We start from the raw sequence: 21,171 nt of genomic DNA, 5'->3' as shown, positions 1-21,171 counted from the left end.
CCAAAGACCTTATCAGTTTTATATTATTGGTGGGAATGGGAAACAAGCAAATGCATTTATATTTAGAGCATGTTTACTTTGTTATAATGCCCCCATGACAAAAGTGTGACTTTCATATCTAGGTTAAGCTGATGACTGCCACTACACATGATAAGTGCCTGTGGCTTGTGAGACCCTGTGCTTTTGCTTTATTTCCCAGTTGTTAAAATATGTTTAAATCACTTACAGAAAAATTTTAATAAAAAGGAAAATTGAAGGAATATCCTTGAGATAGAAATTAAAACTATGATGCTATTTGTATCTCTAGACAATAGGATTTGTGTTACTGATACCAGGGATAATGAAATTCCTCTGCACTTTGGATAGCTTGAGATTTATCTTCCTCCTCTCAACTCAGGCTTAATAATATCTTGTCTTCTTAGAAAGAAAAATGCCATTAAGTTAGTACATGTTCTTATTGTCTGTGCCCTCTGGATCAATCCCACTCTATTATGACTAAGACATAAATCAAACATTTCAATTTGGTTTTTAGACTGGCAAGCACCGATGTAATATAATTCTTTTTAGAAAGAGGGAAATAATTTGAGAAAATGTCAAGGTGCTGCTTTAAAATGCCACCATGTCATGTTTTTCTTTTAATCCTAATTTCCATTAGTGTGAAAAATGGATGGCAAAGAGAGGAAGGCAGGGTAAGTAATCAGTATCAGATCACTGCCAATGTGAGGATAGGGCAGGCCAGGCCTGGGCAAAGGCAGGGATGGAGCACAGGGGCTGCTGGCCTAATGCTGGGCCACCAGCAAGGGTCTCTGTCAAGGCAGGCGGAAGACAAACGGTAAAACACCACTAGGGGAGGTGTCAAGCATGGCAGACAGGTACAGGAAGAGGTGAAAATCTCTTCTGCCATCTACAGGTCAGATAAAATTTTACTGCCTTCACTCTTTTATGTGGTTCTCCTGTGGGCAGAGACTTCATTGCTCTGGGCTCCCTGCAGTTGACAACACACGGCCTTTTCTGAGGAAACAACCAGAGGGAGCACAGAGGGAGCCGAGTAAACAAAAGGTGAGACAGAGTTCAAGATCTTCCAAAGACCTTGGCAGCCCTTGGGGGCACCAGCCTGTGCCTGCCTCTCAGTGATTCTGGGAGGCAAATTATGTTGTGGAATCCATAGTCTCTCATTATTCACCTCCCCTTCTAATTTCCCCCAACTCCCTTCTCCTAACTCCCCATGTCCTCCATGCTATTTGTTATACTCCACAAATAAGTGAAACCGTATGATAATTGACTCTCTCTGCTTGACTTATTTCACTCAGCATAATCTCTTCCAGTCCCATCCATGTTGCTACGAAAGTTGGGTATTCATCCTTTCTGATGGAGGCACAATACTCCATAGTGTATATGGACCACATCTTCCTTATCCATTCGTCTGTTGATGGGGATCTTGGTTCTTTCCACAGTTTGGCAACCGTGGCCATTGCTGCTAAAACATTGGGTTACAGATGGCCCTTCTTTTCACTATATCTGTATCTTTGGGGTAAATACCCAGTAGTGCAATGTAGTGCTCTGAAAAACAATCTGAAGGGTTTGAAGAGGTGGGGGGGTGGGAGGTTGGGGGAACCAGGTGGTGGGTATTAGAGAGGGCACGGATTGCATGGAGCACTGGGTGTGGTACAAAACCAATGAATACTGTTATGCTGAAAATAAATTAAAAAATGATTAAAAAATTATGATGTGGAACACACTTTGATCTAAGAACAGAGAACTCTTAAAATACGCTATTGTAATGGCTGCTAAACACATGCTAGAGATTCTTTTTTCGTTTTCTACTTCAGTAAGATATTTTTAAATAAAACTCCTGCCCAACCTAGTAAAACTCATATCTGTCGAATACTGAAACATTCTAGCAGAAAGTATTCTAGTACAAAGGATTTGTTTTGGCTAAGTTTGATCTCTTCATTAAATAAGCAGGGATTGATGCAGAAAGAAATGATTTCAATTTCAGTAGTTTACATATCATTTTTTCTTTTTGAATTAATTTCATTTTAGAAATGTAATGCTATTCAACATATTTGCTAGTAAGAGCAGTAATGAGATATGGGTAATAAGGTTAACTGGAGTAGCCTGCCTCTTCCCTTGGTCTCTCCCTGCCTCTGTGTTTGGGCGCCAATTTCAGATTTCACTCAGGGAGCTCCTGAGAGGGTTGAGAATCACTACAGAAGAACTATAAGCTTATAAGCTGATATTCAGTATTACAATTCTGTTTTGATTACTTATATTCTTTCTTCCCCCAAATAAAAGTATCTAAAGAAATTTAGTGTTCAGCATTAAAGTCTTTTTTTTTTTTTTTAAGTTTGGAATCATTAATCTTCTCTTGTTAAAATTACATTCATTAAATGCACTAAAATATTTTATATGAAAGTAAGTAAATAACCATAAAGGTTTTTTTTTTTAAACTAGGTTGTTAAATATTAAAAATGCCATGTTTTAACATATTAACTGATAAGACTCATGGATATCATTTTATAGTCATGAACACTATAACTAAAACTAATATTGTATATTAGTTTTACAGAAGGAAAGTATAAAAAGGGGAAAAGGGAAGTAGCCTCTTTACTGCATTGATGTTTTTAGTGTCCACCTTCCTGACTAATGGATTTAGCGATTATAATGACCAACACAGAATATTCCAGAAACTTTATGTTTGGTACCACTTGTTACAACTTCCTAAATATGACTTCATATTTAATAGATGTCATATATAGGAATTATGTAAAATTCTGTTACATGAAGTTGCAGTTCTAAGAGTGGAGCTACCCTGGTGAGCAACTCAGCATCAGGGGTCTCTGGAACACATGCCAGGCAAAGGCTTGGTTTCATTGTGTTCAGACTAGTTCTCTTGCCAACATTTAACCTCTGTTTGAAATCTCCATCTTCTGTGGCATCCTTGTGTTTTCCTTTTGTGATCTATTCCTTGTTTTACCCTGTAATTCAATCTTGGCATTTTAAGATATGTTACTGGTGGTTGGCTTTACTGTTTTCCATAGTAAAATATTAAAGTATGAATAGGGGACACGTGGACTGAAATGACAATATGTGGAAGTTAATAAACCCTCATTGCTCTATACTGGGGATCTAAGCAGAGAAATTTTTTAAAACTTTGTTAATTTGGCATATTATAGTTTTCAGTCTACCCTAATGACTGTATAGGTGATAGATAGGTTATTATAAATTTAGGTAGAGAATTATATGCTAGTTGTTACATGTTCAAAATTCTATAGCTCTCTGTAAATGCTGATAATCCTATTTGACTTTATCATTTCACTACCAAAGCTCTTGAAAAGTTTTTTTATAGTCATGTTACTTCCTTGGCATGTCTGCATTCAAGAAAGGATACTGGTTTATATATGAATAAAATAAAAACAAAATAAATTCTTATACAGAGAGAGATCTTTCAAACTAAAAAAAAATTAGAGCATAAGTTAATTTACAACATCCAGCCTCATAATATATGAGACATTCCCAAAGCAAAGGATCAAACTCACATACATATGAAAATTGCATCATTTCTATCATCTCACTTTGGGATGATCCAAAGTCCACCCATCATTTTTGATCAAATGTTGGCACTTTCTGCAGAATAATCCTTTTGTAGATCTTCCCTTTTGATCCAGGAATATAAGAGTGTGTTCATTTTATTTTGTTGAAAGGGAACTAAAGCACCCTGAATTAGCAACAGTTTCCTAATGTGGAAGGGCCCTTTAGTCAGGAGACATATGCTGACCATATCTCACTAGAAAGGGCAGGCTATGAACAGGGGCAGCAAGGGCAGGAAAACATGACCTGGTCTTTGTGAGTAGCTACCTAAGTTGAAGTGGACTCAGCTGCTGGCATAATTTTGTTTAATGTAATCAAAATTATAATACTTGTTTTTAGTGCTACATGATAACACAAGAGCTCAAAATGTTCTATCACTTTACATTCACATACAGTTTATAAAGTTAATTCATATACACTTCTCACATAATGCACACTTGCATTCATTCAGGATATATTTATTGAGTGCCAACCATGGGCCAAGATGGCCAGGTGAGTGATAGAACAAAGAGTCCCTGGTACCAAAGGACTATTCAAATCTGGCCATTCTCTGCACCTGCTGGGCCCTGGCATAGCTTTTTTCTCCCAGGCCCTTCTAAGGGTCTTTGAGTCGATTTTCTCTCTACATTCTGCATAACTGAGGGGCACACTGCGGGTGGGTGCAGGGCCCTTCAGTCAGGAGACATTCCTGGGAGATCCCATAGTTTACAACTGGAGGACTTCAATGTCAGTTCACTCTCCAAAAAATATTAAAACATTTTAAATTTAGAGATAAAATGAAGGTGATGTACAACACATGCATATACCATACGCTGTGCTAGCTAAGTAAAGGTGCCTAATGGAAATAAATACTATGGTGATGCTGTACAAACATGTTTTTTGTACATTTTAAAGAGGAAATCACAACTTACATTTGACTAATTTAAATATATTATGTAGGGAGGGGAGTGGCAAGATGGTGGAGGAATAGGAGACCCTGTTTCAACTGTTCCCTAAAGTGAGCTAAATAACACTCTGAACACCCATGAAATGAGCCTGAGATATAGGATTATACGTGTCTGGATCTCTTTGGGGGCAGAAGATCATAAGTGGCAGGTAAAGCAGAGTTGGAATGCTTGGACTGATATCAGAGGAAAAACATAAGGGGGAGGGAGCCACCGGAAGCGACCCATTGGAAAGTAATACCCCAATACAAAAGTGCCCTGTGACTGGGGACCAGCATTAACTTGGAGATTGGTTAAAAGCACTCAAAAAGAGCAGAAGACCTTAAGGGGCTTCTGGTGGAATTGGGCAGTCATAGGCACAGGCGTAAGCCCACGGTCCCAGGACAGGCAGTGGCAGCAACCATCTGTGCCAGAGAGAGCCTGGCAGGGGATCCAGTCCGTGGTCTCTGAGCCTGCAGCTTTCCACTGCTTGCACCACCACTCCCACTGGGCACACTCCCACCCTCCCCTGAGAGATCCTGGTGTGGGCATCGGCCAGTAGTCTGAGCTCACAGCCTTCTGCAACCTGTGCCTCTGCCAGGTCTGAGTGTACCCAGTCTGTGCCTGAGAGAACTCAGTGTGGTCTCCAGTCAGCGTCCCTCAGCCTGCAGCCCTTTGTGACCTGCGACCTGTGCCTCTGCTGGGTGTTTGTGCACCTGGCATGGGTGTGGACCCCAGACAGCAGTCCTGGTAATGTCAGTCACCTGGGTTCAGGCTCGCTTGGACCAATATTGCTCATGGTTTTAGTGGCCCAGGGATGCAGAGACAAGTGGGGGCCTCGGGTGACCACTGAGGCAGTGGCTGGGGGTACGCACCACCTGTGGGAGGTTGCAGTGTTTAGTGGAGTTTGCAGACAGGGAATCTGTGTGTTCTGGACCATCCAGAGGGGAGCAGATTGAGGCTTCTCTCTGAGGTGGAGGTCTGGGTGTGGACAGTTTGCTTTTCATTGAAACCTCCGAAATGCCGCAAAAAGCCTCCAAAGAACAAAACCCTTCAAAGAACTAAAGACTGAAACACAGGTTTCCACAGAGCCCTGCCCCTTCATAGGGGGCAGGGCTACTTAGCCCAAGTAAGATTGACTGAAAAACAATGTGGAAGGCCCTTCCCCCAGAAGACAAGCCAGAAGAACAAGAGGACAACAGCCACAGGGACCCCCCAAAACTGTAAAGCCCCAACAGCAGAGGAAAACAATGTATTAAGCCCCCAGTAGTGCCCCCAAACCTGTAAACCTGTATATTTCATAGATACACCCTCTTCTTTCATTTTCTTTCTTTCTTTCTTTTCTTTCTTTCTTTCTTTCTCTTTTTCCTTTTCTTTTCTTCTTTTTTTCTTTTAAATTTGTTCTCATGATTCTTGTTCTTTTATTTATTTATTTATTTATTTATTTATTTATTTATTTTCAGTGTAACAGTATTCATTGTTTTAGCACCACACCCAGTGCTCCATGCAATCCCTGCCCTCTCTAATACCCACCATCTGGTTCCCCCAACCTCCCACCCCCCAGATAATACCCACCTCCCGTCCCCTTTCAAAACCCTCAGATTGTTTTTCAGAGTCCATAGTCTCTCATGGTTCACCTCCCCTTCCAATTTCCCTCAATCTCCTCTCCATCTCCCCTTGTTCTCCATGCTAATTGTTATGCTCCACAAATAAGTGAAACTATATGATAATTGACTCTCTCTTCTTGACTTATTTCACTCAGCATAATCTCTTCCAGTCCCATCTGTGTTGCTACAAAAGTTGGGTATTCATCCTTTCTGATGGAGGCATAATACTCCATAGTGTATATGGACCACATCTTCCTTATCCATTCACCCATTGAAGGGCATCTTGGTTCTTTCCACAGTTTGGCAACCGTGGCCACTGCTGCTATAAACATTGGGGTACAGATGGCCCTTCTTTTCACTATATCTGTATCTTTGGGGTAAATACCCAGTAGTGGAATTGCAGGGTCATAGAGAAGCTCTATTTTTAATTTCTTGAGGAATCTCCACACTGTTCTCCAAAGTGGCTGCACCAACTTGCATTCCCACCAACAGTGGAAGAGGGTTCCACTTTCTCCACATCCTCTCCAACACATGTTGTTTCCTGTCTTGCTAATTTTGGCCATTCTAACTGGTGTAAGGTGGTATCTCATTGTGGTTTTAATTTGAATCTCCCCGATGGCCAGTGATGATGAACATTTTTTCATGTGTCTGATAGCCATTTGTATGTCTTCATATGAGAACTGTCTGTTCATATCTTCTGCCCATTTTTTGATATGATTATCTGTTTTGTGTGTGTTGAGTTTCAGGAGTTCTTTATAGATCCTGGATATCAACCTTTTGTCTGTGCTGTCATTTGCAAATATCTTCTCCCATTCAGTGGGTTGCCTCTTTGTTTTGTTGTTTCCTTTGCTGTGCAGAAGCTTTTGATCTTGAGGAAGTCCCAAAAGTTCATTTTCGCTTTTGTTTCCTTTGCCTTTGGAGACGTATCTTGAAAGAAGTTGCTGTGGCTGATATCGAAGAGGTTACTGCCTATGTTCTCCTCTAGGATTCTATGGATTCCTGTCTCACATTGAGGTCTTTTATCCATTTTGAGTTTCTCTTTGTGTACAGTGTAAGAGAATGGTCGAGTTTCATTCTTCTACATATAGCTGTCGAGTTTTCCCAGCACCATTTATTGAAGAGACTGTCTTTTGTCCACTAGATATTTTTTCATATTTTGTTGAAGATTATTTGCCCATAGAGTTGAGGGTCCATATCTGGGCTCTCTACTCTGTTCCGCTGGTCTATGTGTCTGTTTTTATGCCAGTACCATGCTGTCTTGGTGGTCACAGCTTTGTAGTAAAGCTTGAAATCAGGTAACGTGATGCCCCCAGTTTTATTTTTTTTCAACATTTCCTTAGTGATTCGGGGTCTCTTCTGATTCCATACAAATTTTAGGATTATTTGCTCCAGCTCTTTGAAAAATACCGGTGGAATTTTGATCGGAATGGCATTAAAAGTATAGATCGCTCTAGGCAGTATAGACATCTTAACAATGTTTATTCTTCCGATCCAAGAGCATGGAATGGTCTTCCATCTTTTTGTGTCTTCTTCAATTTCTTTCGTGAATGTTCTGTAGTTCCTCGAATACAGATCCTTTACCTCTTTGGTTAGGTTTATTCCCAGGTATCTTATGGTTCTTGGTGCTATAGTAAATGGAATTGATTCTCTAATTTCCCTTTCTGTATTTTCATTGTTAGTGTATAAGAAAGCCACTGATTTCCATACATTGACTTTGTATCCTGCCACCTTACTGAATTGTTGTATGAGTTCTAGTAGTTTGGGGGTGGAGTCTTTTGGGTTTTCCATATAAAGAATCATGTCATCTGTGAACAGAGAGAGTTTGACTTCTTCATTGCCAATTTGGATACCTTTTATTTCTCTTTGTTGTCTGATTGCTGTTGCTAGGACTTCTACTACTATGTTGAACAAGAGTGGTGAGAGTGGGCATCCTTATCGTGTTCCTGATCTCAAAAGGAAGTCTGCAAGCTTTTTCCCATTGAGGATATTTGCTGTGGGTCTTTCATAGATTTCATGAAGTTCAGGAATGTTCCCTCTGTCCCTATACTTTGAAGCATTTTAATCAGGAACAGATGTCGGGTTTTGTCAAATGCTTTTTCTGCATCAATTGAGAGGACCATGTGGTTTTTCTCTATTCTCTTATTAATTTGTTCTCTCACATTGATTGATTTGTGAATGTTGAACCATCCTTGTAACCCAGGGATGAATCCCACCTGGTCAAGGTGGATAGCCTTTTTAATGTGCTGTTGGATCCTGTTTGCTAGGATCTTGTTGAGAATCTTAGCATCCATATTCATCAGTGATATTGGTCTGAAATTCTCCTTTTTGGTAGGGTATTTGCCTGGTTTGGGGATCAGGGTAATGCTGGCTTCATAGAAAGAGTCTGGAAGTTTTCCTTCTGCTTCAATTTTTTGAAACAGCTTCAGGAGAATAGGTGTTATTTCTTCTTTGAAAGTTTGGTAGAATTCCCCAGCGAATCTATCAGGTCCTGGGCTCTTGTTTTTTGGGAGGTTTTTGATCACTGCTTCAATCTCGTTACTAGATATCGGTCTATTCAGGTTGTCAATTTCTTCCTGGTTCAATTTTGGGAGTTTATAGTTTTCCAGGAATGCATCCATTTCATCTAGGTTGCTTAGCTTATTGGCATATAACTGTTGATAATAACTTCTGATGATTCTCTCTACTTCCTTGGTGTTAGCTGTGATCTCTCCCTTTTCATTCATAATTTTATGAATTTGGGCTTTCTCTCTTTTCTTTTGGATTAGTGTGGCCAATGGTTTATCAATCTTATTGATTTTTTCAGAAAACCAGCTTCTAGTTTCATTAATACATTATACTGTATCTCTGGTTTCTGTCTTATTGATCTCTGCTCTAATCCTGATTATTTCCCTTCTTCTGTGTGGAGTTGGTTTGATTTGTTGTTGATTCTCCAGTTCTTTAAGGTGTAGAGACAGCTGGTGTATTCTGGATTTTTCTATTTTTTTTTTTTTTTTTTTTTTTTGAGAGAGGCTTGGATGGCTATGTATTTCCCCCTTAGGATCACCTTCGCTGTATCCCACAGGTTTTGGACCAAAATGTCTTCATTCTCATTGGCTTCCATGAATTGTTTCAGTTCTTCTTTGATCTCCTGGTTGATCCAAGCATTCTTAAGCAAGGTGGTCTTTAGCTTCCAGTTGTTTGAGTTCCTTCCGAACTTTTCCTTGTGATTGAGCTCCAGTTTCAAAGCATTGTGATCTGAGAATATGCAGGGAATAATCTCAGTCTTTTGGTATCAGTTGAGTCCTGATTTGTGACCCAGTTTGTGGTCTATTCTGGAGAAGGTTCCATGTGCACTTGAGAAGAATGAGTATTCTGTTGCTTTAGGGTGGAATATCCTGTATATATCTATGAGGTCCATCTGGTCCAATGTGTCATTCAATGCTGTTTCTTTATTGATTTTCTGCTTGGATGATCTGTCTATTACTGAGAGAGGCCTGTTAAGATCTCCTACTATTAATGTATTCGTATCAATATGACTCCTTATCTTGAATAATAGTTTTCTTATGTAATTGGCTGCTCCCATATTGGGGGCATAGATATTTACAATTGTTAGATCATCTTGGTGGATAGTCCCTTTAAGAATTATGTAGTGTCCTTCTTTATCTCTGACTACAGTCTTTAGTTTAAGATCTAATTTATCTGATATGAGAATCGGTACCCCGGCCTTCTTTTGAGGCCCATTGGCATGAAAGATGCTTCTCCACCCCTTCACTTTCAGTCTGGGTGTATCTTTAGGTTCAAAATGGGTCTTTTGTAGACAACATATGGATGGGTCCTGTCATTTTATCCAATCTGCAACCCTGTGTCATTTTATGGGTGCATTTAGGCCATTCACATTGAAAGTGATTATTGATAGATACGTTTTTATTGATATCGTGTTAACTTGAAGTCTTTCTTTCTGTAGATTGTCTCCATATTTCTGTGCAATGCTATTCTTAGGATTTTTCCTCTGTTATAGAACTCCCCTTAATATTTCCTGCAGTGTCGGCTTGGTGGTTGCATACTCTTTGAAGCCTTGATGGTCTTGGAAACTCTTTATCTCTCCATCCATTTTGAATGTCTGTCTGCTGGATAAAGTATTCTTGGCTGCATGTTCTCATTTAGTGCCCTGAATATATCTTGCCAGCCCTTTCTGGCTTGCCAGGTCCCTGTGGACAAGTCTGACATTATTCTGATGGGCTTTCCTCTGTAAGTAAGGAGCCTCTTTGTCCTAGAAGCTTTCAAGAGATTGTATCTACAATTATGATTCCTCAATTTCACTATCAGGTGCCTTGATGTTTTTTTGGAATCTATAATCTTGGGTGGAGACCGTTTGGCCTCTAGTACATGAACGCTGGCTCCATTCGCAAGATTGGGAAAATTTTCATGAAGAACTTGTTCCACTATATCTTCTAGACTTCTTTCTTTCTCCTCCCCTTCAGAGATTCCAATAATTCTGACATTGGAATGTTTCATGGCATCATTTATTTCCCTGATTCTGTTTTCATGGCTTCTAAGCTGTTTGTTCCAGGCTTCCTCCTGATCCTTTCTCTCTGTTTGTCCTCCAGATCACTAATTCTATCTTCTGTCTCAGTTACCCTAGCTTTGAGAGAATTTAGATTAGATTGGAACTCATTGAGAGCATTGTGAACCTCATCCCTGGTAGTTTTCAGTTCTGCCCTAACATTGTGAACATCATCCCTGGCCGCTTTCAGTTTTGCCCTCATCAATTCAGTTTGGTCATCCATGGCTTTCTCCAACCTAGCTATTGCCTGGATAATTGTTAGCCTGAATTTTCTTTCTGACATATTGTCTATGTTGATAGCCATTAGCTCTATTGCAGAAGGCCCATCCTCTGTATTTTTCTTCTTTTGGGCATTCCTCCTCGTAGTCATTTTGGTGAGAGATGACTGAACAGATGTAGCTGGATGTATCGACGGTGGTGCAGTCAAGGTGCACCCTGGCATGCTTCTGAGCAATCAGGATTCCCCACCCAAACGAGAGAATAAAGAAAAGAAAAAGAAAGAGAGAGAGAGAGACAGAGAGAGATAGGAAAAAGAGGGAAGATAAAAGAGAAGGTTCAGCCCAAATGGGCCCCAAGGTAAGATTTATGAAGTATACAAACAAAAAGAGACAAAAAGACTGATAAAAGTATATGACAAGAAAAAAAAAAACATGTATATATAAATATAAAAGCACATAAAGGAAGAACCTCATGAAAAAGAACCCGAAGTATAAGATTTATATACTATCAGGACAAACAAAAATACACAGAAACACTGGCGGAAGAAAAAGATGGGAGAGTAGTTATAAATTCTCATTGTGGGTGAGGAAGGTTGTTTTGATTCTTCCTCGATGTATCTTGATATCTTTGTTAAAGGACTCAACTTTCCTAAGAAAAAGGGGGATTAAAAATTGGTTTACCTATAGGGGTAGCATTGATTGGGGAAAGGGGACTACCTTGAAGTTTAACTCTATATGAATATTAGAAAATAAAAATAAAAAAGGAATAAATTAGACTAAACTAAAATTTAAAAAAAATTAAAAAAAATAGAAATGCAAAAGAAAAACACAGGTGTATGTATCAAAAAGTTCAGGTTAGAAGGTTATTATGGAATTTGATGTACTGGACATCTCACTGTGATGGTAAATAGGTTAAAAATTATGTATATATATAAAAAAATGAACCAGAATAGTGGGAACGAGTTAAAAATAAAAGTTGTCCTAGGAAGTGGTGGTTGTTCTCTTATAGTCTTTTTTTTTTTTTTTTTCCTGGTTGGTTTTCTGGGGGAGGTGCCTGCCATGTGGGTTTTCAGTCAATGATGTTCCCTGAGTTAAGTCCTCCCTCCCCCCCTCAAGGGGGTGGGCTCTGAGGAAACTGTTTTTTTCAGGCTTTTGTTCTCTGGAGGTTTTTATGTTTGTTCACTTTTTTTTTTTTCTCTCGCCTTGACTGCTTTTGATGGTTTTTGTAGGTTTAGAGGAAAGCAAACTGCAGCCTGACCTCCCTCTCAGAGAGAAGCCTCAGTCTGGTCCCCTGTGGGTGCTGCAGAGCCCATATAAATTTCCCCCTTGGCCACAGTTGCGGTCCCTGGGGACAAAGGATCCTCTGCTTGTACCCAAAACCATGGTGGCAGCGGCTGTCTGGGCAGCTCCAGACCGCCAGAGAGGTTCCAAGCAGCGATTGCACACTGAGATTTTCCCATTGGCCCAGGCTGGGAGTGCCTGGTCTTTCCTGGTCTGAGAGCACCAGGCTGGTGCCTGCGTCCACCTCTCTCAGGATAGGGTTTGGGGCGCGCGCATCTCAGGCTCTGTTAGCATGGCGTGGCATTCTGTGTCTGGCAAGGCTCCCAGCCTCTCACAGGAGCCGGACCCCATGCATTCTCAGGCGAGCTGGCGGCTCAGGGTCCAAGACCTGGTTTCTCTGCTGCACTCTCTCCGGCTCAGCACCAGGGGAGGCTGTCCTGGGTCCGGGGACTTAATCCCCTGTCCCTAGCCACCCCGCTTCCCACAACTTCCCCCCACCCACCGCGATCCTTTGCTCTGAGTGCTTTCAACCAGTCTCCAAGTTAATGCTGGTCCCCAGATGCAGGGCACTCTCGTATTAGGGGTATTACTTTCCAATCAGTCACCTTTGGTGGCTCTCTCCTCCTTTTGTTTATCTTCTGATATCAGTCCGATGTTCCCACTCTGCTTTACCTGCCCACTGGCGTCTTCTGCCCCTGTAGAGATCCAGACGTATATAATTCTGATCTCAGGCTGATTTCATGGGTGATTGGAGTTCTTTGGTAGGTAATCAGCTCACTTTATGGTACAGGTTGAAATGGCGCCTCCTCCTACTTCCCTGCCATCTTGTCTCCCCCCGACTCTTGTTCTTTTAATTTTTTTTTAGCCTACTTACATTACAACTAGAGGTTTAATACAACATATTCCATAATAATTTTTAACTTTTTTCATACATGTTTTTTTTTTAATATACACATAGATATAATCTTCAAGGTGATCCTTTTTCCCTATTCAATACTACCCCTATATATAAACCAGTTTTAATTTCCCTGTATCTCTGCAAAGTTGAGTCTTTTAACAAAGATCAGCTACACCCAGGAAGAACTGAAATAACCTTCCCACTCACACTGAGGGTTTATAACCACTTTCCCATCTTATTCTTCTGTCAGTGTTTCCGTGTATTTGTTTTTTTTTTGTACTATATAAATCTCATTCTTGGGGTTCATTTGGGCTGGGTTCTTTTTTTATGTTTTCCTTATCTTTTACTTCTGTCAGTCATTTCTTTCATCTGTTTTTGCTTATGTACCTTATAAATCTTACTTTTGGTGCTCATTTTGGCTGGGTTTTCTCTCTCTCTCTCTCTCTTTTTTTTCTTTTTTCTTTCTTTTTGGTGGTGACTTCCAATTGCTCCCAAACTTTCCAGGGTGCACCTTGCCTGGATCATGGTTGATATATTCAGCTATACATCTCCTTAATCTCACCAAAATGACTAGGAGGAGGAACACCCAACAGAGGAAAAATTCAGAGACTGTGCCCTCTGCCATAGAACTACTGATATGGACATAAACAGTATGTTGGAAAAGGAAGTCAGGGTAACAATTTTCCAGGCAGTGGCTAGGTTGGAGAAGACCATTAGTGGCAACATACAATCGCTAAGGGTGGAAATGAGGGCTGATCAGGCAGTACTAAAAATGCTATCAATGACATCCAATCTAATCTGAATACTCTAATGGCTAGGGTAACCTGAGGCAGAAGATCAAATTAGTGATCTTGAAGACAAAATGATAGAAAAGAAGGATCAGGAGGAGGTCTGGAACAAAGAGTTTAGAAGCTGCAAAAACAGAATTAGGGAAATAAATGATGCCATGGAACATTCCAACATCAGAATTATTGGGATACCTGAGAGGGCGGAGAAAGAGCAAAGACTAGAAGATACAGTTGAACAAATTCTGGATGAAAATTGACCTAATTTGGGGAATGGAATGGAACAAGTGTCCATGTCCTAGAGGCAGAAAGGATATACCCCTCCAGATCAACAAGTGTAGAAAGACCTCCAGACACTTAATTGTGAAATTCATGAATCATAATTTCAGACAAGAGGTCTTAAGGGAAGCTAGTGGGAAGAGATTTCTTATGTACAGATGAAGGACCATCAGAATAATGTCAGACCTGTCCAAGAAACCTGGCAAGACAGAAAGGGCAGGCAAGACACATTCAGGGCATTAAATGAGAAGAACATTCAGTCAAGGATACTCTATCCAGCAAGGTTGAAATTCAAAATGGATCAAGAGATAAAGAGTTTCTAAGACTGGCAAGGTTTATAAGAGCATGTGACCACCAAGCCAGCACTATAAGAAATTACAAGAAATATTAAGGGGGGCTCTATAAAAGAAAAAAGAATCCAAGAGTGACATAGAACAGAAATTTATAGAGACAATCTATAAAAACAAGAACTTCACAGGCAGCATGATGTGAATGAAAACTCATCTTTCACTAATCACTCTCAATGTGAATGGCCTAAATGCTCCCATAAAATGGCACAGGGTTGCAGGCTGGATAAAATGAGAGGACCTGTCCATATGCTGTCTACAAGAGACCCATTTGGAACCAAAGATACATCCAAACTGAAAGTGAAGGGACGGAGAACCATCTTTCATGCTAATTGGCCTCAAAAGAAAGCTGGGGTAGTGATTCTCATAACAGATAAAGTAGATTTTAAGCTAAAGACTGTAGTCAGAGATACAGAAGGACACTACATCATTCTTAAAGGGTCTATCCACCAAGAATCTCTAACAATTGTAAATATTTATGCCCCCAATATGGGAGTAACCAACTACATAAACCAACTGTTAATAAAAAAAGAGTCATATTGATATGAACACATTAATTGTAAAGGATCTTAACTTGCCACTCTCAGTAATAGACAGATCATCTAAGCAGAATATCAATAAAGAAATAAGAGCTTTGAATGACACACTGGACCAGAAGGACCTCATAGATATATACAGAACATTCTACCCTAAAACAACAAAATACTCACTCTTCTCGAGTGCACATGGAACTTTCTCCAGAATAGATCACATACTGGGTCACAAATCAGGACTCAGCTGACACCAAAAGACTGAAATTATTCCCTGCATATTCTCAGACCACAATGCTTTGAAACTGGAGCTCAACCACAAGAAAAAGTTTGGAAGGAATACAAATAGTTGGAAGCTAAAGGCCATCCTGCTCGAAAGCATTTGGATCAACCAGGAAATCAAAGAGGAACTTGAACAATTCATGGAAACCAGTGAGAATGAAGACACATCAGTCCACGACCTATGGGATATGGCAAAGGTGATCCTAAGGGGGAAATACATAGCTATCCAAGCCTCATTCAAAAAAATTGAAAAATCTTGAATACACCAATTCTCTCTACACCTTAAAGAACTGGAAAATCAACAAATTAAGCCAAACCCATGCATAAGAAGGGAATTAATTAGTATTAGAGCAGAGATCAATGAGTTATAGAGATATAGTAGAACACATCAACAAAACTAGAAGCTGGTTCTTTGAAAGAATCAATAAGATTGATAAGCCACTGGCCAAATTAATCCAAAAGAAATGAGAGAGGACCCAAATTAATAAAATTATAAATGAAAGGGGGGAGATCACGACTAACATCAAGGAAATAGAAACAATCATCAGAAATTATTATCAACAGTTATATGCCAATAAGCTAAGTGACCTAGAAGAAATGGATGCATTCCTGGAAACCTATAAACTTCCAAAACTGAAATAGGAAGAAATTGACAACCTGCATAGACCAATATCTAGTAGTGAGATTGAAGCAGTGATCAAAAACCTCCCCAAAAAACCAAAAGTCCAGGACTTGATGGATTCTGTGGGGAATTCTACCAAACATTCAAAGAAGAAATAATACCTATTCTCCTGAAACTGTTTCAAAATTAGAAACAGATGGAAAACTTCCAGACTCTTTTCTATGAAGCCAGCATTATCTGGATCCCCAAACCAGGCAAATATCCCATCAAAAAGGAGAATTTCAGATGAATATCCCAGATGAATATGGATGCCAAGATTCTCAACAAGATCCTAGTTAATAGGGTCCAACAGTACATTAAAAAGATTAACCACCATGACCAGGTGGGTTTTATCCCTGGGATGCAAGGGTGGTTCAACATTCACAAATCAATCAATGTTATAGAACAAATCAATAAGAGAGAAGAACTACATGGTCCTCTCAATTAATTCAGAAAAATGCATTTGATAAAATACAGCATCCATTCCTGACTAAAACTCTTCAATGTATAGGGATAGAGAGAATAGTCCTCAACTTCATAAAATCTATGAAAAGTCCACAGCAAATATCATTCTCAATGGGGAAAAGCTGACAGCCTTCCCTTTGAGATCAGAAACATGACAAGGATGCCCACTCTTGCCACTGTTGTTCAACATAGTACTAGAAGTCCTAGCAACAGCAATCAGACAACACAAAGAAATAAAAGGTATTCAAATTGGCAAAGAAGAAGTCAAACTCTCTCTCTTCACAGATGATATGATACTTTACAAGAAAAATCCAAAAGACTCCACCCCCATACTACCAGAACTCATATAGCAATTCAGTAATGTGCAGAAATACAAAATAAATGCACAGAAATCAGTTGCTTTCTTATACACTAACAATGAAAATATAAAAAGGGAAATGAGAGAATCAATTCCATTTACTATAGCACCAAGAACCGTAAGATACCTTGGAATAAAACTAACCAAAAAGTTAATGGGTATGTACTCAAAGAACTACAGAATGCTCATGAAAGAAATTGAAGAAGACGGGAAAAGATGGAAAAGCATTCCCTGCTCAGGGATCGGAAGAATAAACATTGTTAAACTGTCTATATTGCCCAGAGCAATCTATACTTTCAATGCCATCCTGATGAAAATTCCACTGGCATTTTTCAAAGTTCTGGAACAAACAATCTTAAACTTTGTATGGAACCAGAAGAGACACTGCATTGCTAAGGAAATGTTGAAAAAGAAAAACAAAGCTGGGGCATCATGTTGCCTGATTTCAAGTTTACTACAAAGCTGTGATCTCCAAGACGTAATGGTACTGGTGCAAAAAAAGACACATAGACCAGTGGAACAGAGTAGAGAGTCCAGATATGGACCGGCAACTCCATGATCAAATAATCTTCGACAAAGCAAGAAAAAATATCCAGTAGAAAAAAGACAGTCTCTTCAATAAATGGTGCTGGGAAAATTGGACAGCTATGCATAGAAGAATGAAACTGGACCATTCACTTACACCATACACAAAGATAAACTCGAATTGGCCCTATGCCCCCAGTGTTCATAAGAACAATATCCACAATAGCCAAACTGTGGAAAGAGCCAAGATGCCCTTCAACAGATGAATGGATAAAGAAGATATGGTCCATATATACAATGGGATATTCTGCCTTCATCAGAAAGGACGAATACCCAAATTAGTATCAACATGGACAAGACTGGAAGAGATCATGCTGAGTGAAATAAATCAAGAAGAGAAAGTCAATTATCATATGGTTTCCTTTACTTGTGGAGCATAAGGAATAACATGGAGGACATTAGGAGAATGAAAGAAAAAGTGAATTGGGGGAATTGGAGGGGGAGATGAACCATGAGAGACTGTGGGCTCTGAGAAACAAACTGAAGGTTTTGGAGGGGAGGGGAGTGGGGGGATGGATGACCCAGCCTGGTGGTGAGCCTGGTGGGTATTAAGGAGGGCACATATTGTATGGAGCACTGGGTGTGGTACATAAACAATGAATCTTGGAACTCTGCAAAAATAAAATAAAATAAAATAAAATAAAAATAAATATATTATGTATTTATAGCACTTAAATATGGTTTATAATAACAATTCACAGTATGTGTTTATATTAAATATACTAAGTAACACATTTTAAGCTATATTTTGCTGGGATTGGTAATTTACCTCTTTGAATATGGGAAAATATAAATATTTATGTCAACAAAATAGATAATGTGCCTGCTGGCTGTAGAACAATGGCAGGAAAGAAATACTTGCATAGAAAGTGAAGGAGACAAATCAAAGGAAGGCATTTGAGACTGACTGCTACAACTACTGTTCTTGGAATGAGCCTGTGCCTGTATCACACCTTCAAGATGCATGTAGGGAACAGATTGACCTACCTGTGATGTTCACTGCAGTATTTTTCTCACTATGGTATAGTATCTAGCAAAATTAAGACACTTTTATATTAAACACATATTTTTTGAAAAAGTATACAATATATTATTAGAGCACATACAATTATCCAGCTATCTTGAAAACATGAGGATGTCTAAAATAGACTATGAATTCCTTAGGACTACGAGTATTTTATCTACTCAAAGCTTTTGTTAAATATTGAGTGTGGACATGAATTTATTTTATATTAAAATGAAACTTAAAAAATGAGAAAGTAGCATCTGGATGGTTAGTATTTGTAGATTAATGGCATTAGGAAAACCAACATGATTTGTAGAATTTTATAAATTAATGGATTAAATAATCATTATGCGATTTTGATTCAGTCAACCACAAACTCAAGATTGTTATAATTTTCCCACAAGTAGATAAAAAATCGCAATAGGAAATAAAAAAACCCAACACCCTACAGTTCACAGTGAAATTAAGAAAGAGTAAATGTATGAACATTTTGCTACTGAGAACTCTGATCCAGAAAGAAAACAAACATTAATTCCATTAAAGGAGGCTTCTACCAATACAATATGGGTAAGTGATAGACCAAATAGAACAAGAACATGCTTACCAGGAAAGGAAACTACTTACTGGGGAAAACCACATCACTTTAAGAATCCAAATTGTAAGAGCAAAATTCACGAGGAGGATGATGAGTAAAAGAAGAACAAATAAGTAGAGACAACGCTTTCTCCAGCCATAAATGCCAATTTTGTAGACACACTGGTTCTCTGGCCTCTGTATATGGGTGCCTTCTGTGGTTGTAGTGTACTGTTCACGGACCATCTGCCACGGGGTAGGGGGAGGGTGGGAGAAGGAACAGGGAACGGGTGAGGTAGAGAGGGAGGGTCAGAGAGACACAGAGACAGAGAAGGAGGGAGAGAAAGGGAGAGAAGGAGTGTAGAGAGATAGGGAGGAGAAGAAGGAGCGGGAGAAGGTGAGAGAGGGAGGGACAAAGAAATAGAAACAAAGAACTTTTTTGTCAATACTGATTTACTACAAGTCCCACAAGATAATACTTTTTGCCCCAATAATAAATTTTCAAAATTAAGATGAGTTTTAAAAAGAACTGAATGTTACTTTGAAATATATCATTATTTCAAGCACAGAGTGATATTTTCTCTATCATTCAAAATAGTTTAGATACAACCAATTCATCTGAAATCCAGTGACCATATTTTCACATTTTAATCAATACATTTTATATGTATAGTCAACTTTCAAAATTCTGCAGGGTTAGACTTGGAATTGAAGCATCAACCTAAAATAATCAACTTACCAAGTTTTTAAAAGATTCAGTGGGAGGAAAATCAAGCTGATATCTACATATCTTTCTAAAATGGAATCCAGTTATTTAGTTTTTATGTCAAATAATTAAATCACATCTTTCTTCATTTGCTAAATTACTCAGAATTAAGAGCTCTCTTCATTTTTGCTTATAATAAAGTTCCCCAGTATTAACCAACTTCCAAAACAATCAGAAGGTATACATGCATACAAATGTTTATAAGTACTCACTGTTTTATGTAAATTACACTAAGTTTTCATAACAATTTCAACTCTATGAGGAAATTTTAAAGAATTATTCATTATTTCACTTCACAACAGAAGAAAGAAGAAAGTGTTTTTTTGTTTGTTCTTTTTTTAGATTTTATTTATTTATTTGGCAGAGAGAGAGACAGTGAGAGAGGGAACACAAGCAGGGGGAGTGAGAGAGGGAGAAGCAGCTCCCCGCTGAACAAGGAGCCTGATGTGGGGCTTGATTCCAGGACCCTGGGAACATGACCTGAGCCAAAGGCAAATGCTTAATGACTGAGCCACCCAGGCACCCAAAAAAGTTGTTTTAATTTATAAAGTGAAGATTAGAGTTTACAAAGACTTTCCTGATTGTAAATGCAGTAAAATGATAAATCAGAACATAAAATATTCTCTAGGAATTTTTTTAATGCAAAGGTCTTACGTTTATTTGTAGGAATGGTTTGGAAGTGTCCTTATTAAAATAAGTCATAGTCTGAAATAATTATTTAAAAACAATTGGATTTTCCTACATTCTTTTTTTTTTTTTTTTTTTTTTATAAACATATATTTATTTTTTCCCCAGGGGTACAGGTCTGTGAATCTCCAGGTTTACACACTTCACAGCACCCACCATAGCACATACCCTCCCCAATGTCCATAACCCCACCCCCCCTCTCCCAACCCCCCTCCCCCCAGCAACCCTCAGTTTGTTTTGTGAGATTAAGAGTCACTTATGGTTTGTTTCCCTCCCAATCCCAACTTGTTTCATTTACTCTTCTCCTACCCCATTAACCCCCCATGTTGCATCTCCTCTCCCTCATATCAGGGAGATCATATGATAGTTGTCTTTCTCTGATTGACTTATTTCGCTAAGCATGATACCCTCTAGTTCCATCCACGTCGTCGCAAATGGCAAGATTTCATTTCTTTTGATGGCTGCATAGTATTCCATTGTGTATATATACCACATCTTCTTTATCCATTCGTCTGTTGATGGACATCTAGGTTCTTTCCATAGTTTGGCTATTGTAGACATTGCTGCTATAAACATTCGGGTGCATGTGCCCCTTCGGATCACTGGATTTTCCTACATTCTAATTGATTATATAAAACTGTGCTATTCATTACATAGGATTTCTAATACTCAGGATAATCTACATGATTCAAAAACCTAAATGCTTACTGATGTCCTAACTGGCATAAGTTATTTGCTCATTTCTTTGAGGTCCTCAGTCTTCTTTACAGTAGAGTCTGCCTCACG

At 39.0% G+C, this 21,171-nt stretch overlaps 1 protein-coding gene across 3 annotated transcripts in view; it reads right to left on the bottom strand.

The window, feature by feature from the left end:
• Positions 1-21,171, bottom strand: part of SGCG (sarcoglycan gamma) — a 143,980-nt gene that overhangs the window by 76,526 nt on the left and 46,283 nt on the right. For all 3 annotated transcript variants that reach the window (XM_032838198.1, XM_032838196.1, XM_032838197.1), the window contains exon 2: positions 18,984-19,178. In XM_032838198.1, coding sequence (XP_032694089.1) covers positions 18,984-19,178 — 195 coding nt within the window. The remainder of the gene's footprint in view (positions 1-18,983; positions 19,179-21,171) is intronic.

Source organism: Lontra canadensis, unplaced genomic scaffold (assembly GCF_010015895.1).
Source record: "Lontra canadensis isolate GAN:19392208 unplaced genomic scaffold, GSC_riverotter_1.0 scaffold103, whole genome shotgun sequence".
In the NCBI taxonomy this organism is placed as follows: Eukaryota; Metazoa; Chordata; class Mammalia; order Carnivora; family Mustelidae; genus Lontra; species Lontra canadensis.
This window is presented reverse-complemented; position numbering and strand designations above follow the sequence as displayed.